The 17,040-nt window shown below is 47.2% G+C and overlaps 5 protein-coding genes across 5 annotated transcripts; 2 read left to right on the forward strand and 3 right to left on the reverse strand.

Moving 5' to 3' along the window:
* Window positions 1-4,382: 4,382 nt before the first annotated feature.
* On the reverse strand, window positions 4,383-4,645 carry PHALS_12491 (uncharacterized protein; the record flags this gene model as incomplete). Its single annotated transcript, XM_024728051.1, has 2 exons — window positions 4,383-4,481; window positions 4,556-4,645. 2 exons carry the CDS (start codon window positions 4,643-4,645, stop codon window positions 4,383-4,385), a joined length of 189 nt encoding a protein of 62 aa, XP_024578566.1.
* A 648-nt stretch (window positions 4,646-5,293) lies between these two features.
* On the forward strand, window positions 5,294-5,617 carry PHALS_12492 (uncharacterized protein; the record flags this gene model as incomplete). Its single annotated transcript, XM_024728052.1, has 2 exons — window positions 5,294-5,398; window positions 5,555-5,617. 2 exons carry the CDS (start codon window positions 5,294-5,296, stop codon window positions 5,615-5,617), a joined length of 168 nt encoding a protein of 55 aa, XP_024578567.1.
* Window positions 5,618-7,921: 2,304 nt separating this feature from the next.
* PHALS_12493 (protein-s-isoprenylcysteine o-methyltransferase) lies at window positions 7,922-8,628 on the forward strand (the record flags this gene model as incomplete). The annotated part of the gene is made up of 3 exons (XM_024728053.1): window positions 7,922-8,021; window positions 8,089-8,467; window positions 8,541-8,628. The coding sequence occupies 3 exons, from the start codon at window positions 7,922-7,924 to the stop codon at window positions 8,626-8,628; spliced, it is 567 nt and encodes a 188-aa protein (XP_024578568.1).
* A 74-nt stretch (window positions 8,629-8,702) lies between these two features.
* PHALS_12494 (uncharacterized protein) lies at window positions 8,703-9,554 on the reverse strand (the record flags this gene model as incomplete). The annotated part of the gene is made up of 3 exons (XM_024728054.1): window positions 8,703-8,824; window positions 8,881-9,385; window positions 9,501-9,554. 3 exons carry the CDS (start codon window positions 9,552-9,554, stop codon window positions 8,703-8,705), a joined length of 681 nt encoding a protein of 226 aa, XP_024578569.1.
* Window positions 9,555-10,837: 1,283 nt separating this feature from the next.
* Window positions 10,838-11,730, reverse strand: PHALS_12495 (DDE superfamily endonuclease, CENP-B-like; the record flags this gene model as incomplete). The annotated part of the gene is made up of 2 exons (XM_024728055.1): window positions 10,838-11,153; window positions 11,219-11,730. 2 exons carry the CDS (start codon window positions 11,728-11,730, stop codon window positions 10,838-10,840), a joined length of 828 nt encoding a protein of 275 aa, XP_024578570.1.
* Window positions 11,731-17,040: the final 5,310 nt, after the last annotated feature.

The raw sequence follows: 17,040 nt of genomic DNA on the forward strand, positions 1-17,040 counted from the left end.
GGCGTGACAACGCATCAACCAAAGCATTCTACTTTTCGGCTTATGCTTCACCTCGAAGATATATTCCGCAAAGAAGAATAGCCATCCAGCCATCCTCTGTGAGAGGTGGGGCAAATGAGTTGCAGTGCGCAGTGACGCATGATGTGTATAGATCTCAAACGGCTTGGAGCGGAGCAGGTGGAACCTGAACTTGGCAAGTGCATACTTCATCGCAAGTACCTCCTTGTCATGAACTGAGTAGTTCTTCCCTGCAGCTTCGAGCCTTCGAGATTCGAACGCGTTCACCCGATCTCGCCCCTCGGCGTCTGCTTGCAGCAGTGCACAGCCGATGGCAAAGTTCGAAGCGTCACAGACGACGCTGAACGGACGATCGGGGTCTGGCAGCGCCAGTATTGGTGCATGTAGGAGGTTGTCTTTGACCCTGTCAAAAGCATCCCGATGCTCGGAGTCTTGACGCCATTTCGCGTTTCTCTTGAGGGGATTCTACAATGACCGTGCCATTTCCGCATAATTCAAGCTATACTTGTGCAAATAGTTGGCGAGGCCAAGCCACTTGCGCAAGACCTTTTGGTTCTTGGGATCGGCCAGTCCACAAGGCCTTAAACTTAGCGGGATCCGCTAGAAAGCCACGCTTCTTAACGAGCACCCGAAAAAAGTGTTCTTTTTCAGCGCCGAAGATGTATTTATCTGCATTAGCATACAGCGTACTCGTGCACATGCAATCGAGCACCGCAGTCAATGGACAATGTGGTTTTCCTCATCAGTCCTCCCTTACCCACCCGACAGTAGACGTAGATGTCGTCGAAGTATGCCTGTGCATACACGCGGTGGGGCCTGAACAACTGCGTCACAAGATAATTAAATGTTGCTTGTGCGTTTGACAGCTTGGGGCAACACCAGCTACTCAAAAGCATCCCGCTTAGAGTACTCACCGCTGTCAGCAGAATATCGCTAGCCCTCACGAGCAATTGGTAATACCCATCGACCAAGTAGAGTGCACTGTACCTTGTACAGCCAACTATATTGTTCCGGATAACATCTTTCCTACGAATCGGCGTCTGTGCCGGAATGGTGGCAGGGCTGGGCTTATTGTAAACATGAACGATATGCCACTTGCCATTCGGCTTCCGGACACAAAACGTGGGTGTCGAATGCGGGGACTTACTCTCACGCACCATTCCAACGTCGTGCGTCGCGTAAAAGAAGGAATCGATGACGTCACACTGCCCCTTGGGCAGTGCCCATTAACGTTCTACGCAGTATTTGGACCCCGAAACCATGTCGATCTCATGACACACACCTCGGTCCGGAGGTTGGACCGACTGCGGGTTTTTGGAGATGTCTTAAGATTTCTTCACCAAAGGATAGTACGGATCCGAGGGATTCTTAAGGATCAAAGATGCACTTCGTGCGTTCATCGCCCTCCTTGTGTCCTCTATGAAAACTTCATCCGGAAGCGACGACGAGTTGCTCTCTTCTTCAGGTCTTATTACGACCACCTCGTCTAAACCGCCTGCCTTCAAGGCACCGCCGAACTCTTTGATGGGCATCTTGTTCAGATCAAGAGGAGCATCCACCGCAGGATTAGCCTAAAGGGTGACGTCGCCGTCTTCTTCCCCCGTCAAACCGTTGACTATAGTGCATAGCTGTGCGCAGTCGACTACGGTAGACACGTCCTGGGTTAGGGTCGACGCCCTGTGCCTTGCAGATAACATACGGCATCGCCGTCTCCTCTCTATAAAGGTTTTATGACTTGGCGAGACCAGTGGGAACATGCACTCAGCGTCGTCTAGTGTTAGTTCCGCATTGTGTTCCACCGGAGCCTTGATGGTATTCACAACATCCGACAAAGAGCTGCTAGTTCCGCAGTCTTCGTCCAGTGGATTACGTGTCACTCCACGTGCATCACTGGGGCCTTGCCCGAGATACATCACATCTTGTTCGGCCATGCCACACTTGGCATGCAGCAACTGCTTCAAAACGTGAGCAGTGCTCAGTGGATTAAGTGCCACTCCACGCCCATTACTATGGCCTTGCTCTCGATGCCACGGATGTCGTTCGTCCATGACACTTCTGGTATGCAGCCAATGCTCCATAACATGAGCAGTACTCTGTGGGCTACGTGCCACGTGCATCATTGGGGCCTCGCCCTTGATGCCTCGGTCTTTGGTTGACCATGTCACTCTTGGTATTCAACAACTACTTCTAAACGTGAGCAATGCTCGGTGGGTTATGTGTCACTCCACCTTCAGCCCGCGAGTTATGCTCGGGACTTTTGTCGGATACACTTTCAATGTTCAGCAACTCGGATACTCTGATGTCCAGCACATTGACCGTCCCGGTCCAGTGTCCGCGCCAATAGTGCTTCTGCTTCCTAGCAGAGGTTCATGGCTCGCCAAAGCTCCACCAGGAGACGTACGCGTAGCGACCAAGGTCTTCGACCTCCAATTATCCATGGATCATGGTGCTCCAACCATGCCATACCAAAGATAAGGCCATAAATACATTTATTTCAAGTCTAAGACTAAGCAGCGTTCCTCGCATTCGATGTCAAGAAACTTGACACCAGGGTTCGAAGGGACACTCGGCACAGCGACACAAGTCCCAACGCTAAGGGACGGTGTCACTCAACCGCGCTTCAGCGCCTCAGCAAACAGCTGACTTCTTCTATCGTGGAGCATCGAGCATAATTGCCCAACGATCCGGGATCGATAAGGTTCTTCTATGACTTTCCAAAGCTCTTAAAGGTCGTTTTAATGACCAGCAAGCCAGACTTGCTTACACATTCCGTGTTCAACAGCACGGAGCTCTTCGGGGCTGAGCCCTACTTTTAAGCTCAACAAAACTTGGTTTTCCCCATTAGTGTGCTCCACACTTACTGGGTGTTGTCATTTTCCCCGCGACGAAAAAGACTGGTTAGAAGTGGGACGTAGGTTCGATGAACCTTCACGCGCCTTGCACAGGGGACAGCCAGTCCGCATGTGACTGGTGTCTCCACAGGCAAAACACCGTTAAGTGTTTAAACGCTGCCCGGCAGCTCGGAGCTCTCCCTCCGCTTTATCAGCATAGCTGAGATTCTTTGGCTCAGGCCCGCTCGTCGAGCTCTGAGGGTATGCAATATTCACCGTTTTTTTCAAAACAAGACGGATGTACACGGGGGACTTCCGTTTTGGCCACGCCAGCTCGAGGCCCTCCATACGGACGGTCACTGTGACGGCCTTGGGTAGAGGATTGGGTACCATCCCGACAATGAATTTCGCAAATCTCGGACAAAGGGCACCAATGCGTACTTGCCCTGTCGGGTGGCAAGGAAACGCGTTCGCACGCGATATGCCTGGTTAGGCGACATCAGTAGTTGTAGAAGCTGTAGCTTCTACTCCGTCCAGGAGGGAAACTCTACTTCAACCAAAGTTCCGCACGCAAGTGCCCATTCTCGTGATTGACCCCCGAGCTTGAAGATAGCTAGCGCCACGACTGTTGCTCGTTCTGGAGCGTTACGGACGTCGTATCCATCTTAGCCTCACTCACCCAGAGCATCGGATATTCTCCGTTCCTTCCTTCTAGGATCTAAACGCTGATAATGAGCGACCTAGGTCGGGGGCAGTCATCCGTCGCCAAGGGTGGCGTCATGAACACATTCGACGCCGACATCTTATTCTGTAGATGCTCTAGCAGAGTATTTTCATAGCTCAAAAACACCTATAGGCGCGCGTTTATCGCTTCGGGTCCTTGCAAAGTAAGGCGTTGCACATTTTCAGGGTCAAGCAGGGACATTAGCTTATTAAGCCCGACCTGCATGCCCTGTGGCAAATAGAAAAACTTCTCCATCGTAATAGGGAAGCAGTCGTAACGACTCAGGCGTAGATTGACTACGAGTGCTACCAAGTGTATCGGGGCTGCCGTAGCTCTTTGCTTAGAAAAAGCTTACAAAGGTCACCGACCGTTCGTTCTATACCAGAACCAGTATGAGTGTAGCGGTTCGCAATCCGCTACCTCCAAGAGAACCCAAAACCTTAAACAAGGCAAATACACTCTTTTGTTCAAAATTGAAAATGTATTTACTTTATTTAGGGCAGAGCGGCCTATATCTAAACCCTAGATTTTCCTGATTAATAAGTAATATGTAAACTACTGGTAGTCCTGCCTTGTAGTGGCTTCTTGTGACGGTGCAGCCACATCATTGTGTATTTACACCGACTTGCGCAATCCACATCTTTGTACCGTCACACTATCTTGTGTGACCCACCCTTTCATACCAGGGTGCGTGTAACCCCGTTACAATGCTCATACTTACAACGTGCGACTCATCTACCGGCCACACCTTGAGTTGATAACGAAATATATTTCATCAGAAGCGCATTGTGTCGCAAACCTGTGTCGCTTTACCAGGGAGGGGATGGGGTAGATTGTGCCATATTAGCCTCATCGACGCTACAGATGTTTGCCGGAGTAAAATTGCTGAGACCAAGAGTGTCCTTTATCTATATACCAGCCCCTGATAAATACATTGATCCAGAAGCTTTATGCTGGATGCAGGTTGTCCCTTGTCCATTACGTGAGTCCTGCGGTGGGATGCTTTTAAATGATCAGCTCCTCTGAGCTTTCGAGTCAATGCTAGCGCGTTGACTCCCTTTAAAAACCTCATTGCGCGTCCGTTGAGTAATTTGAAAGGCTTCCGACGTCTTCTAAGCGGCATAAGATAGCTCTCGGCACCTCAAGCGGCTCAGAATTGGATCTATTTTTTGTCGTAGACAGAGGCTCATTCACATACGTTTGTTTTAACCGGATTTTATCCAAATTCGGTTTCCATTTGATTGCTGATAAGAATTGGATTCCAACATAGCTAACATAAGCCAACACGAACCATGCGATAAATTGTATCCGCCTTGAGGATGTCTAGAGTGTAATCGAAGCCCTAGTAGTCATCTATGACTAAAATGCGAGGCACATCTCGTCTTGAGATTTACAGATACTGAATGTGTAGGGGGGGAATCGGTTTTTGATAGAGCTTTATCATCAACTCTGAATCAACAAGATCTGTAGATTCTACGTGTTGCTTTTGTATACATAAGATTAAAGCATAGCATCGCGTGCAATGCGCATGACGCTCTGTTTATTTGAATTTCATCACCAGATTTTCTACGAAGTGCTGCCAGTCTGACACCAGCTTTTGGCATTCCTTGTAGCTTATACATCTTCGCGTTTCCCTCTGCCTCTGCAAAGTGCCCATTCCAATATAAAACTGACTCATGGGGGATTCTGCACTAAATATAAGCATTGACGATCGAACAGAATGATCAGCTGCATGATTAAGGAGATCTCTGATACACACACGCGGAAGCGACAGCAGCGCAGTAAGACATACTTCCCTTCATTGGGTCGGCGTATTTCGCCGCAGGTAATAACCTCTAAAGTCATTTGTAGATAATTCGATTGGAACTTTTTCTGCAGCGTTAAGATTTCGAGATTCAATCACAGCAACACATCCATGTCATAACTATGGCTTGACCAAAACGTTGTCAACGACCCGAGGCATTCTATCTGGGCCTCGAAGGGTCAGACTGGGGCGCAAGGTCTTTTTAACAGCTGGAAGGCCTCTTTTGCCGCCGCACTATAAGAGATTGGTGAGCAACCATTTCTTGTCGAGTTAATTCGCACATATCATGTGCAAGTAGGCAGCTGATTTCATGAATTTATACGGATAAAGAGACTAACTAATCCATCGTGGCCTTAATCTTTTGCGGGGTCAGACAAGAAAATGCTTTTCAATATGGCATTCCAAATTGCGACCTTGCCTGCAGTGGGGCTGTCGTAACGTGTAACACCGTTACATCGCGATATATTCATTCTCATTGGTGAATACATTATAAAAGCATATGCACGAATGTATTGCTCGCAAGTTTTTGGTGTGATTTTCACAGCCGGTTTACCGTGCATTACGCGAAAATGATCGCATACATCAAATAATGAAACATCAAAGTAAGTTTGTGCATGTTCATGATGTGGTTCGAACAGCTAAACCACCAGATAATTGGACACTCTGGTGCATTAGATAGTCCTTAAAGTGTGAAATATCCTTTGACTCAGTGAGACATATGTACTGGTGGTTTAGCATGTACAACTGTTAAAGCGTATGCATGCGCGTGAAATTCGCAGTGCATGCGTCAAGTTGCCTCTGCTAACCGGGCCAGTTCCGGCACAGTGCTGCCATCTCGTTAGTACGATTTTTTGGTCTTTCTAAGACGCTTTCTATGGTGCGAAGCTGTAGTCTTTGCTGACCTCTTGAGCGAAAAAAATAGTTGCGCTGATGTCAACGACACCATCGCCGATGAAGAGACAAACAGACAAGCTATTTCTAGACCAGAACTAGCTAGTACATGGCTGGTCTGTTGGAATTGCGCTACAGCAATTAGACTCGCGTGCTATTGCCTGACACCAGCTATGATCTATCGGCATCATAAACGTCTCTGATAGACACTCCAGTGATACCACATCCTATCGCACTCTCATTTTCTCCATCTGACCTTGCTACCATGTTTGGCAGAAAAATTCCTATTGTCAGTGACACCTTCGAGTGGATGAGTTTACCGAACAGCTACAATTTTAATAGTCTGCGTCTCCAGCATAGACCCATTTACATATACGTCATCCAACCAAAGCAAACTAACCAGCCGACAAGCTCTCAAATTTTTCGCTGAAGAGTGTAAGACTCACTGCAAATCTAGATTTTCACTGCTTATCGGCTTAGATTGCGATTGGACCCTTTTTTTCTTGGCGTTCAGTACGCTAAAGCACTGTCCGACGGTTTTCTTCACTCTCTTGTCTCTTGAATTACTCGATAATCAGTCTACAACTATATTGTGCTAGACGCACACGGACGGGTCAACATGGGCTCAGTTTGTCCCCGTTTGGACAGGTGCGGGTGGCCTAGCGGTCATGACCTGGCTATTTTGATGGCGATTGCTTTCATTTTTGCTTGCAACTGAACTCTTAAATATAAAGATGTCCAGCATCCGCTTCACAGATATGTCACGGTATTAGAAACCAGGGCAAAGCCTTGACATGAAAGTAAGACATATCATTAATATTCGTTAATTAGCTTCGTACAGCTATCTTTGGAGCCAATGATAAGATAGATACCAATGGAAAATCACTCCAATGACTCCAAAATACTAAAATTCTTTTTTTTTACGATTGCGTCAGGCAAAGCATAGTATTTAGCACCGTCCGAGCAACGCATTTCCCGCTTCAAGCATGACAAAGCTTTGTTTAGCCTTATTCAGCTGAAAACGTCGACGCTTAGGCTACCCGAGTTTTTTTAACCATTCTTGGTATGGCTCCCGTCTTTATATAAGTCCAAGTTTTCAAGCTTGCTGAGTTTTTGACAAGCAAATATCAAGAGAAAACATATTGCAATAAGGTATTGGCCAAATTAAGCTGAATACTGACAAATATCTAGACGATACTCCTGTAAAGTGCTCTGGTGCTCTGGTTAAGCAATAATTAGATCACTCAAGCACGTCCGTTGAGATAACTACAGGTTTTTGCAGGACTTTGTACGCTTTCTCTCTTGGTTTTTGACTGAGAATTTCACGTCATTGGATAAACAATTGCTGACCACTTCAACTACTCCAAATTACCAGTTGGAAGCATTGATTTTTGAGAATGGACAATTAAATTATCATTTCGACCAATTGCATTACACACACCAATTCTCACTTCTATTTTGCTAATTACTTGGCGTACAGCCATGTTCCGCTCGGAAGCCTTCTGCTCTGATCGGGGGCTTGGCAGAGTCGCGCTTGCAGCATTTGCACTGGGTGTATTCGTGACTTTGCACGCGTCTTTACTTTTTTACACAGAAGTTGTGGCGCTAGCCGACTCCTCTCTCAACATTACGTCAAAATTGCGCTGGAGGTGCATGGAGCAATGGAGTTTGTACGCTCTGGCCTTGGGTTTCTTTCATCTCATGGAGTTCATGCTAACAGCTGCTTTCCGACCAGCAAACGTTAGCTACGAGTGTGCGTTTTTTATGTAGTTTTAATGACATTGGTAGCAAGTTGAACTTATCCAGTTTTTTATCTGCAGCGTTCCTTTTAAATCATAGTCGAGAATACCACTTGGCAGTACTATTAAGCGGTGTTGAGTTTTTTTTCGAGTTATATTTTGTACCGGGCTGGAAGTTACATCCCATAGTGCGGCCAGTGGGTTGTGTTTTGGTCCTTTTCGGGCAAATTGTTCGCGTATTGGCCATGAGTACTGCCGCCAGCAACTTTTCGCATCGAATCGAATATTTGAAAAGAAAAGAACATAAACTTGTGACTCACGGAGTGTACCGATTTATTCGTCACCCGAGTTATCTCGGATGGTTCTGGTGGATTGTGGGTAGTCAGATTTTGCTCGCTAATCCCGTCTGTATTGTTGGCTACTCGTTTGTGGCCTGGGGCTTCTTTCATGATCGCATTCCGTACGGTATTGTTGCTTGATACTATAGACATGAAGGCTAATATGATGCTGAGTGGTGATTGATTCTTTTTTAGGTACGAGGAGCATCTGCTCATAGGATTCTTTCCAGATGAATATCCGGCATACAAGGCACGCACAGTTAGTGGAATTCCATTTGTATAGAACGTTGTGGTGTATGCGTACGTAGATTCGTGGGTTGTAATATCATTTGAGCACTATACGCAAGGAACAAGAGGTCAGTTTTGTCCTTTGATAGCTTTTTTCTTCTTTTTCTTCCTTTTCTTGGTCACAATCTCGTTGTTGTCAGAATTTATCGCTCGAGAATCTAGATTTTTTGGCATGGGCAAGCCTGTTTGCACTGCAGAACCACAATAATATTTAAGTTGACGCTTAAAAAGACAAATAACAACGCACCGTAGTCGTAATCGATGTTGCCCATTCTTCCATTAGCCTTCCACTGTTTTGATGCAGTAGTCAGTCGATTGAGGTCACTGTACTCTAAATTGGCCACCAGACTCGATTTCCGCAACACTTCGTGCTCAAACATCGTAAGCACCGTCTCCATCCATTCCTGCAGCTTCATCGAGAACGTCATCGCTGCCGACTCATCCTCAGTGCTATCGCCGTCATTAGTTATATGTTGATCGACTAAAGTTACACACTCGTTTGTGAAAGATCGAAGATGGCGAAGCATCTCCTGATAATCGCGCAAAATTGTAGTCAAGAATCCATAGCTCGTTTCGAGAGCTAAAAAATGTTTTTGAAGCAATAGTGCTTGCGAGCTGCATGAAAATTGCAATACGCCCATCACTTTCGAGTTGTCATCGTCCTTTAACAGTATTGGAATTCGCTGGCTGACGTTGGCAAGCGAGGACAAAACTCGGGAACCTTCCGTCTCGAGTTGTGAGCTACGAGCCAGCTGCACCAAGTCATATAAGGATACTTTATGAGCAATTTACGTCGCACAGATCATAAGAACAACGTGATAGAGAGACAGCAAGCGTATCTCATCATATCTCGTGGGAATTTCCTACCTCGGCTACAAAGAGTTTGTGCAGCTTTAGACATTTCTTTGTCGTCGCTGTCATTTATCAACTTATTTATGAAAATATCATGAATATATTTTTATATTGATACAAAAGGGGAAAATTACTCACTTCTGCTTAGTATATATAAATACGCCAAAACAAATGCGTGGCATCTTTAGGTATTGCAATCAATAGTTATACTCGCGCTTAGTCCAGCGCTGCTACAATCGGAGCATGGAAAGGTACGACTTAAATTTGACGTTTCATTGTTCTTGCGCTTCTTCACGGGGCGGCTAACTCATCAGCTTCACTCGTGGTGGAGCAAATGCAACTAAACATCCTCCCCTCGCTCGAAAAGTCGTTTTTTCTTTACACTTTTCAGAAGGATTGCTACTAAATAACACGGATCGTTGAAATCATCCGTGTTGCAACCGGATGTCAAAATCGATTGGACGGCGTGAAGGCCAGGACATACGTATGTCAGGAGCAGGTCTTTCTATGTTGAATCGTGGTTTCGCACTTCACAAGAGTGCACCATTTCACATTCGTCTGCTCATGGTTCGGTGATAACGACTTTTTGAAAGAACGTCGCAAGTAACCTATTTCATCTTCAGCATTTCGTTTGCGTGAGATATATAAATGTTGCCGTCCTGGTTGGGAAGTTGTATAAAATCTGAGTAGGAGTATGTTGCGTTTAGGTGAAGCTGCAGTATTCAAAGACTTTTCAAAGGCATAGTGGTGTGAACTTTTGCCGAGAGAATCGGCGACAAAAAACAGAGCAGCTGTTCATTTCCACCTTTTTGTGTTGCTTCTGCTTTTCGGATAAGGTCCTGAGCATTAAATTAGCAAAGTCAAGCTCCAGGTCGATTTGTCTACCTTCTTGTGAACGTTTCGCGTAAACGTCGTACATGACGGATGTTTATATTCCATGGAACATAGTCGTAATACCTTTAAAAGTCCTATCTGGCATTGTTACTTTTGATCCATCACTGATCGTACGTGAACTAGAAGTCCATTTTATTATTTGGGGACATTTTCAGCGTCACATATCGCTGGAATAATACTTTCAATGGCGTCGATATTTTATAACGGATTTTCCCGATTGGAGAGTACCGGAAAAATCGGGATTTTTTTTAGAAAAACAGAGTATTTTTGTGACAATGTGAAAATAGCGATTTTGGTTTTCGAAGTACGTCACAAACTCAGAATAAATTCAAAAAAACATTCTTAACAATTCTAGAGAAGATACCTCCGACACGGGTTCGCTACTCTGTTTGGGTCCATGATGGATCGTAGGTGTTGTGCGTGGGAGTTTATTCCCCGAGGACATGCTGAGGGGTGTATCAAAACTGTGCTGAAGTGAGGCAGTTCTCCTTTGTGTTTTTAGGGACTGCTTCCTTTTCATTAATCACAACTCCAATTTCATCAAAAGCCTCGTCCAGAACGTCAAGGTTGAAGACATCAGCATCCACACTGCTGTCACCGTCCGTCTTGTAGCTTTCTCGAAGCAACGTACCGTACACGTCATGTCGAGCAGCAAACCAGTCTTGGTAGTTGTAGGTAAAGCCAGCACCAATGATAAAGTTAACGACAGCGTCTTCATCGATCTGTGCCCATGCCTTGCGCACCCACAAACACACTGACTTCACTGGTGGCGGCCTGGATTACCATATTTGGTGTATCTCACCTAGTCTCTCTCCTTCCACCCATTGATTTCAGCATACAAAATGTCCTTGAAGTATCGATAGATGCCGATATCACCAGCCTTAAGATAAGAAGTGAGTCCACCAAGAATTACACACATCTTGATGTCGCGCGTCTGACACTTTGCCTTGACTTCCTTCGAGATGTAAGCTCTCATCGAGTCCCAAATCAAAAACTCACTATTGCTGACATTTACCATAGGGAACTGCAAATCGGTCCAGCGCTTGAGATGCGAACTGTCAACCGACGCCTTCTTCTGGTACGTGAAGTACACTTCATCAATTTTCTCAAAGCTGGCCTTGTCAGCTCCTTTCCAGATCAAGATTGGTGGCAGTTTCTTGCCGGCTGCGCTCGCCGCAAGAATGACACTGATGCGCATGGATGCAAACCCTGTTGAGCGAACAATCACGTGACGAGCACCAACAATGTCAACTGTCTGGTTGCGTGCGTCTTCGGAGTACACGGCCGTTTCATCCATTAGCACTGTCTGGTCGAGATCCATACGTGGCCATTGCTCTTGCAGGAACCGCATGTAGCTGACCGCTCGTTCGATGACAACTTCATCGGTCGGAATGGTCAAGTTGGTGTGACATCGTAGCGAGAGGCCGTACCGAGCCATGAAGTTTGAGACCCAGTGCTGTGACGCAGCCTCTCTTGCGGGATGTCGTCTTCGCGGAGAGATGCATAAATGGCAGCACTCATGTCGGAGATCTACGTCTTGGTCGTTTTTTTTCTTAAGGCGCTTGTTTATGATTTCATCGTAGAGTAGATCTTCCATGGTGCTCAATACGGGCTTGCGACCAACCAGGAAGACGCAGCTGGTGTGATTCGGCCACCATAATGTCCGCTCGTGTTCGCCTTCACTTTCTGGCTGCGGCACCATCCACAGCAAGACCGAGCGATCGAAAATGGGCAACGGCTTTACTGGGCACATGCCCGCCATGTTCTTCAATCCACAAAATAACTTCTTGCTTTCGCCACATCGGAATGGCGTTGCGCGTTCCGCCATACCTGTCAGTGGTGGCAGGGGTCCACAAGTCGATGACAAAATGAAATGTTGAAATTTTTGTGGAGGCAATCATCCATACTATTCGTCCTTGATTTTTGTCAAGTCATCTGAGTCATTATAGCGGGGTAGTAGGTATTGTATATTTGAGGGCTCTATTCGGGACTGGACTCTTATCGGGAGAATCCGTTGGATAAAATTGATGTAGGTCTCATCGACGTAGTTTTTGCTTGTGACGGAGCAACAAGACACGACTAATTACCTATCCTAGCGTTTCATAGCACATGCATAGCATTCCATAGGTTCTGAGCTGAATGCTCATATACTTGGATAGCCGAGAAAGAATTATCTAATTTTCTCCGCTTAGCTACTTCAAAACTAGCTTATATACATAAGGCATGATATGCATGAGCACTCCACGCATACAGTTTTATAGGCGTTTAAGATGGACGTGCACAAAAGAAGAGCACAAATTCTTGCCACCAAGGTATGCACCACACCGGATATTAAGATTATCTTATTATTTTAAAGTATTGCGCCAAGGTCTGCACTTGGAAAGTGATTTTAGTCCGTGCAAAACTACAGTGCGTCCTTCTACGAGCATGTTTTCATCGATACTTGTCTTCCGTTCCCAGCACACATGGATGGATCAGCGAGCCTTCGAAAATGACGAGGAGTTTTGCATCCAAGATGTTGAAGCCATTCTCGGTGATGAAGCCTTGCTACTTCGCTCTAGTTGGTTCCTCTATAGCTCGCCAAAAGTTCAAATTAGGTCGCTAGTGAGCTCAGCCACGCTGCTTACAGCTACTGACGATCAACTGCTCCACAAAACCCTTATTGATGTGAACATTACCCCATGGCGTATTTTGAACGGAAGAGTTATTTGCCTCGGTTTAAAGATTTAGGTTAGCGGATTGTGATCCGCAATACTCGTACTTGTTCTAGTATAGAACGTAAGGTCGGTAATTTTAGCTTAGCTTCCTTTGAACAAAGAACTACGACAGCCCCGCTTCACTTGGTAGCACTCGTAGTCAATCTACGCCTGATCTTCTGTGAGGATGGAGCAATCCTCTTATTTGCCCCAGGGCATGCAGAACGGGCCAAGCAAGGATATCATCTTAATAAGATGGTGTCCCTGCTTAGCCCTAAGGGCGTGCAACACCTTGCTCCGCAAAGCCCCGAAGCGATAACACGCGTCTAGAGGCGCTTTCAAGTTACGTAGGGTTAGACATGGACGCTCGACTGCGTCCATGTCCCCACCTTCGTCGACGGATAACTCCTCCCGTGAGTGTTAAGACCATTGAGATGGAGATGAAGAGAATATCCTGCTTTGGGTGAGAGATACCAAGATGGCTATGACAACCACATGCTTCAAAACGAACAACAGAATATGGAGCTAGCTACCTCCAAGCTCGGTGGGTTAGCGCGAAAATGGACACTAACATGCGGCACTTAGTGAAAGCGGCGTTTCCCTCCTGGACGAAGCGGAAGCTGCAGCTTTTGCGAAGGCTCTCGCTGCTTAAATAGGCATATCGCGTACGATTGCGTTTCTTGCTGCCCGACAGGGCAAGAAGGAGTTGGTGTGGGCTTTGTCCAAGAGTTCAGAACTCTCATTTCCGAGATGGCAGCCCATCCTCTCCCAGAGGCAGTCACAGTGACCCACTTTATAAAGGGCCACCGCACTGGCGTGGCCAGAAGTCTTCTGTATGCATCCGTCTTCTATTGAAGAAGCGGTGAATGTGGCATCAAATGCCGATATCAACTCTAAGCTGGCACGACTTCTTAGAATGCACACTCTCAGAGCTCGGCGAGCGGGCCTGAGCCAATAGATCTCATCTATGCTAAGCAAGAGGAGGGAGAGCCCGACGGTGTTATGTCTGTGATGACACCCGTCACCTTCGGACTGGTTGTTCCTTGCGCAAGCCGCGTAAAGATTTATCGTACGGAAGTTCCGCTTCTCGCCAGTCTGGTTTGCCGTGGGAAAACGAGTATACCCAGTTGGCTCGGGGCACCCTACTGGGTAAGAACTGAATTCAGTTAAGCCAAGAGGGCAGCAGAGCCCACTCCGAAGAGCTCCGTGCTTCTAAACACAGAACGTGTACGAAAGCCGGGCTTACTGGTCGTATAGGCGACCGTGAAGAGCTTTGAGAAGCCATTTAAATTCTGATCGATTCGGGGCGCCGGGCAATTATGCACGACGCTCCATTATCAAAGGAAGTCAGTTGTATGCTGAGGCGCTGAAAGGGCGGCTGAGTGACACCGTCACTGTTCGCTTAGCGACGGGGACTCGTGTCGCTGAGGTGAGGGTCCCCATGGACCTCGGTGTCTCGGTGTCATGCTTCTTGAACTCAAAAGCGTGGCACCTTGCTTAATTTTAGTATTGGAAGCAAGGTGTTTATGGTTTTATCCTTGGTATGGGATGATTGGAACATCTTGAGCCATGGACTGATTAGAAGTGGAAGATCTTGGGGGCTACGCGCACGTCTCTTTGTAGAGCTTTGCTGAGTCATAAGCCCTTTTCTGCTAGGAGGCAGAAAACGCTATTGGCGCTGGCCCTGGACCGGGACGGTCAATATTCTATATATCAGAGTATCCGAGTTTTTGAACACCAAAGGTTTATCAGACGGGAATCCCGAGCATGGCTCGCGTGCTGAACGTGGAGTGGTACGTAGCCCGCTGAGCACTGCTCAGGTATTAGCGCAGTCGCTGCATGCCAAGAATGGCATGATCGAATGAGGTCCGAGGCATCGAGGACGAGGCCCAGTATGCACGTGGAGTGGCGTGCAATCCACTGAGCAGTGATCACGTTTCGAAGCTGTTGCTGTATGCCATGTGTAGCATGATCGGACGATGTTCGAGGCATCGAGGGTGAGGCTCCAGTAAAGCGCGTGAAGTGACACTTTATTCGCTGAACGAAGACTGCGAAACTAGCAGCTCTTTGTCGGATGTTGTCAATAACATCAAGACTTCGGTGGAGCACAAAAAGGGACTAACATTGGACGACGCTGAGTGCGAGTTTCCACTGGTCTCGATGAGTCGTAAAACCTCTATGGAGAGGAGACGGTGATGTCATATCTACAAGACGCAGAGCGCCGAACCTGACACAGGATGTGCCTACCGTAGACAATGGCGCACAGCTATACACCCTCGTAAATAGTATGATGGGGGAAGGAGACGGCGACGTCACCCTTGAGCTTAATCTTGCAGTAGATGCTGTTCTTGAGCTGGACTAGTTGTCCTTCGAAGAATTCGGCAGTGCCTTGAAGGCAGGCGATTTATACTAGGTGGTCATTATAAGACCGGAAGAAGAGATCAACTCGTCGTCGCTTCTTGATGAAGCTTTCTTGTAGGACACCAAGAGGGTGCTAAACGCGAGAAGTGGATCTTCGATCCTGAGAATCCCTTGGATTTGCACTATTCTTTGATGAAGAAATTTTAAGACGTTGTCGTCAAAGACCCGCTGTCGGTCCTACTTCTGGACCGAGGTGTGCGCCATGAGATCGACCTGGTTCCGGGAACCAAGTATTGCGTAACACGCCAATGACCCCTGCCGAAGGAGCAGTGTGACGTCATTGCCGCCTTTTTCCGTGTGAAGCACGACGCAGGAATAGTGCGTGAGAGAAAGTCTCCCCACTCGACACCTACGTTTTGGGTCCGGAAGCCGAACGGCAAGTGGCCTATTGTTTATGCTTACAATATGCTCAGCGTTGCCACCATTCCGGCACAGACGCTGATTCTCAGGAAGGATATTCTCTCGAACAACATGATTGAATGTACAAAGTTCAGTGCATTTGACTTGGTCAATGGTTTTACCGATTGCTCCTGAGGGCGAGTGATATTCCGCTGACAGCGGTGAGTACTCCGAGCGGCATGCTCTGGGAATGGCTGGTAATGCACCAAGGACTGTCAAATGCACCAGCAACATTTAATCGTCTTGTATGGCAGTTGTTCAAGCCCCATCGGGCATATGCACAGACATACTTTGAAGACATCTTCGTCCACAGTTGTTTGGCGCACGAATGGACAGATGAAGAAAACCGCATCGTCCATTTGAGAGCGGTGCTCGAGTACACGCGCACGAATAAGCTGTATGCTAATGCAGACAAGAGCATCTTCGGCGCCGAAGAAATTCTTTACTTAAGGGTGTTTCATTGGGAAGTGTAGCCTGTGAGTGGATCCCGCTAACGTCAAGGCAACTGTAGACTGGCGGGATCCAAAGCACCAAAATTACTTGCGCAAGTGGCTAGGTCTTGCCTACTACTTGCAAAAATATAGCGCAGATTATGCGGAATAAACACGGCCATTGTCAAATCTCGTTAAAAAGGATGCGAAATGGTGCCCTAGGACCTTCTGTACGCATTCTCTACTCAATGAGCGCTGTGTCTAGGACACGAAAGACAACAAGCCTCGCTGGTTCTGAGAGCGCCCGCGGGCAGAGCAATTTTTTGTTTCCTGCACGCGGTGCAACTTCGGGAATTACGTCTGCAGCTTCAAGGGAAGCGCATACCAATCCCTCGGCAACCGAGCACCGCGTACCGCGCCCGCCAAATACGACAGATAAACTCATGGAAGATTTGGAGGGAGTCGACTACGAGTCGGATAATCTTTCCCAGGATGGAAAAAAGATGAGGGCGAGGTGCGCCAGCAGCACGACTTGAGCCCTGCTCGAACCTTGCGGACACCCATTCCGTTTTCGGACCTCTCGAGTTCCAGGTAAAGTGGTGTCATTACCAATCGCTATGACGAGACTCAGGAGCAGCAGCCAAAGACTGCTGGCAAGGCGGCTTACACGCGCATCCACGTCCGGTCGTAGACCCTCTTGCGGATCACGGCTTC

The sequence above is a fragment of the Plasmopara halstedii genome, assembly GCF_900000015.1.
Source record: "Plasmopara halstedii genome assembly, contig: Scaffold_614, whole genome shotgun sequence".
Lineage (NCBI taxonomy): Eukaryota > Oomycota > Peronosporomycetes > Peronosporales > Peronosporaceae > Plasmopara > Plasmopara halstedii.